This window comes from Colobus angolensis, unplaced genomic scaffold (genome assembly GCF_000951035.1).
Source record: "Colobus angolensis palliatus isolate OR3802 unplaced genomic scaffold, Cang.pa_1.0 Scaffold159, whole genome shotgun sequence".
NCBI classification, from domain to species: domain Eukaryota; kingdom Metazoa; phylum Chordata; class Mammalia; order Primates; family Cercopithecidae; genus Colobus; species Colobus angolensis.
Window position 1 is genome coordinate 2,523,128 of NW_012114699.1, and position 2,352 is coordinate 2,525,479.

General features: G+C 53.8%; 1 protein-coding gene across 1 annotated transcript; it reads right to left on the bottom strand.

The window, feature by feature from the left end:
- Positions 1 to 794: 794 nt before the first annotated feature.
- DCAF12L2 (DDB1 and CUL4 associated factor 12-like 2) lies at positions 795 to 2,352 on the bottom strand. Its single transcript, XM_011936961.1, has one exon. It carries the CDS (start codon positions 2,349 to 2,351, stop codon positions 960 to 962), a length of 1,392 nt encoding a protein of 463 aa, XP_011792351.1. The 5' UTR covers position 2,352; the 3' UTR covers positions 795 to 959.

Here is a 2,352-nt window from a genome sequence, read left to right on the forward strand (position 1 = left end):
AATAAAAAATCAGCAACACCTACTCTGAGCACAACTGCCACAACTGGCTTTTCACTGCAAATAACTACCTGAATTTAAAGAGATGTTTACCCCATATACCCCAAAAAATACCTCCTTGATTGCCCTACCACATACATAGACCAGAATTGATTAGTTCTGAAAATCTGTAGCATAGAAAAGCAGGCCATAATGCAGCGGCTTTACATAAGAACACGGAAGGCCTGAGGATAGTAAAGTTTTACTGAATAACCAAAATTGTTGATTAATAGTATGAACAACATTGTAAGATTTCTAACTAAGAGAACATATTTTTAAAGCATTTTACACATCAACAATATACAAACAATAGACATTCAGTTTCCAACATCCAAATGAATCACACCGCAGAACAGTGTGTACGACACTGTAGAATGGTGGCAATCTAGAACCTGAACTGCATTTTCTAATTAGAGTAAGGCTATAAATGATGGGTAGTTCCTCAAAACAACCCCAAAGATGCTTCGTAGCACACATTTCCCCAAAACACCACACATCTAACATGTGTAAAAGATCTGAACACTATTGCAATATTGATAAAACTAATGTACTGAATAGTAGTGAAGACTGCATCAACCTAAAGAAGGAGGGTATGTGAATCACTGAAAGACAGAATGCAATTAAGGTTTAGCCAAAACTCTTTGAATGAGAAGGCAAAAATATACTGCTGTTGGGAAACGTGAATGAGAGATTTAAAGCCAAAGTTTTGACTGTCGAAAAGACCACTTGTGCTCTCTCACTCCCACTGGCTTGCTCCGGCTTTCTCTTCCTCTGCCTAATACACGAAGCACACGTAAGTTGGACTGGTTCCACCTGGAAGACAAAAGCCACACAAAGTTAAAAGCACAAATGAAGCCTGAAGAAGGAAAGTTAGGCGGAACTGAAAGGTAAACCTGTGCACTTTGAGAACAAGGCGTCCATCCTTAACTCCAGAGGCCTGCGTAGTTCCCATGGAGGCCTGAAGGGAGAGGCCCCCCAGCCACAAAGAGCTTCATCTCGGGCCAGTTGTAGCAGTGGGTGTAGAGCGCATTGGGGAACTCTTCCATGCCACCAAAGTAGTTCACCCAGACGTCATCCTGGTTGAGCCAGCCTCTGCCACAGGCAAGCTTGAGCTTCCTCCCTGCGGGCCCTGGCGTAGAGTCCAGACTGGCAGAGGCCCTCTCCTCCAGGAACTTCTGGGCCCGGATGTCATAGAAGAGCAGGGAGCCATGGCCGGTGCCCACAGTGATGATGTGCTGGTAGAAGCTCAGAGACCGCACGCCTGTGCCACCTTCTCGAGAGCACAGGGGCCGGATGTTCTGCTGGCGCTGGCGAGGATCCAGGAAGGAGACGTGGGACTGGGAGCCCACAGCATAGAGGGACAACTCATCGCAGTAGGTCAGGCACACATTCTCTCGGCAGTAGGGCAGCCTGATGGACAGGAGCCTGGATAGTGTGCTCCGGGCTTTCCACAGGTGGAAGTAGCCGTCTAAGGACACCGCTCCCAGCTCCTGGTTCTTGCCGCTGAAGGCCAGGGCCCGCACCTTGCGGTTGCTGGGGTTGGTGCTGGCCCTGGGTATGGCCTCCACATCCTTCGGACGGATGTGGGCATATACGGGGAGACCCACATCGCTGTGCCAGGCAATGCTGCCATTGAAAATGTCCGGGTCCATCCGCCACAGCGCCACAGTGCCGTCGCGGGAGCCGCTCACGGCTACGGTGTCACTCAGCCAGGCGATGGCAAAGATCCAGTCTTTGTGGCCATGGCGGTCGCCCAGGCACAGGGGGTCCAGGGTGGGCAGCTGGTAGATGGCCAGGCTGTTGGGATTTTCGCCGCCGGTGGCCAGAAGCGTCTTGGAGGGATTCAGCTCGATGGCATGGATGCCGCAGCCCTGTTGGGCCTGGGCCAGCCCGGCCTCCTTGTCCCGCATGAGGGGGATGCGCGTGATGTGGCCTGACTGCACGTCTACCACAAAGAGCGTGTTACACTTGGTGCCGCACACCACCTGCCTGGCGTTCAGCCACTGTGACGCGAACACCTTGTTGAGGGTGCCCAGGTCCAGCTGGCGCTCCGTCAGCAGCTCGGGCAGCCTCTGGACGGCGTAGCCGCGAAGCTCGCCCTCGAAGCCCTGGAGCCCGGCGGGGCCCCTCGCTCCTACCTCCCGGCCCTTCAGATAGTGCACCAGCCTGCGACGCGTCGCCGGCCGCTTCTGCTTCTTGGGTAGCAGAGGCCCCTCTCCGTCCGCCGCCGCTAAGCCCTGCGAGGACGAGCTCCCGGCGCCCGCCTCGACCGCGGGCGCTTTCCGTTTCCTGCTACCTGTTTGCTGCTGGGCCATG

Bases quoted from the DNA above. Each gene is read 5' to 3' on its own strand.
- DCAF12L2 (XM_011936961.1), bottom strand. From the start codon at position 2,351: ATGGCCCAGCAGCAAACAGGTAGCAGGAAACGGAAAGCGCCCGCGGTC.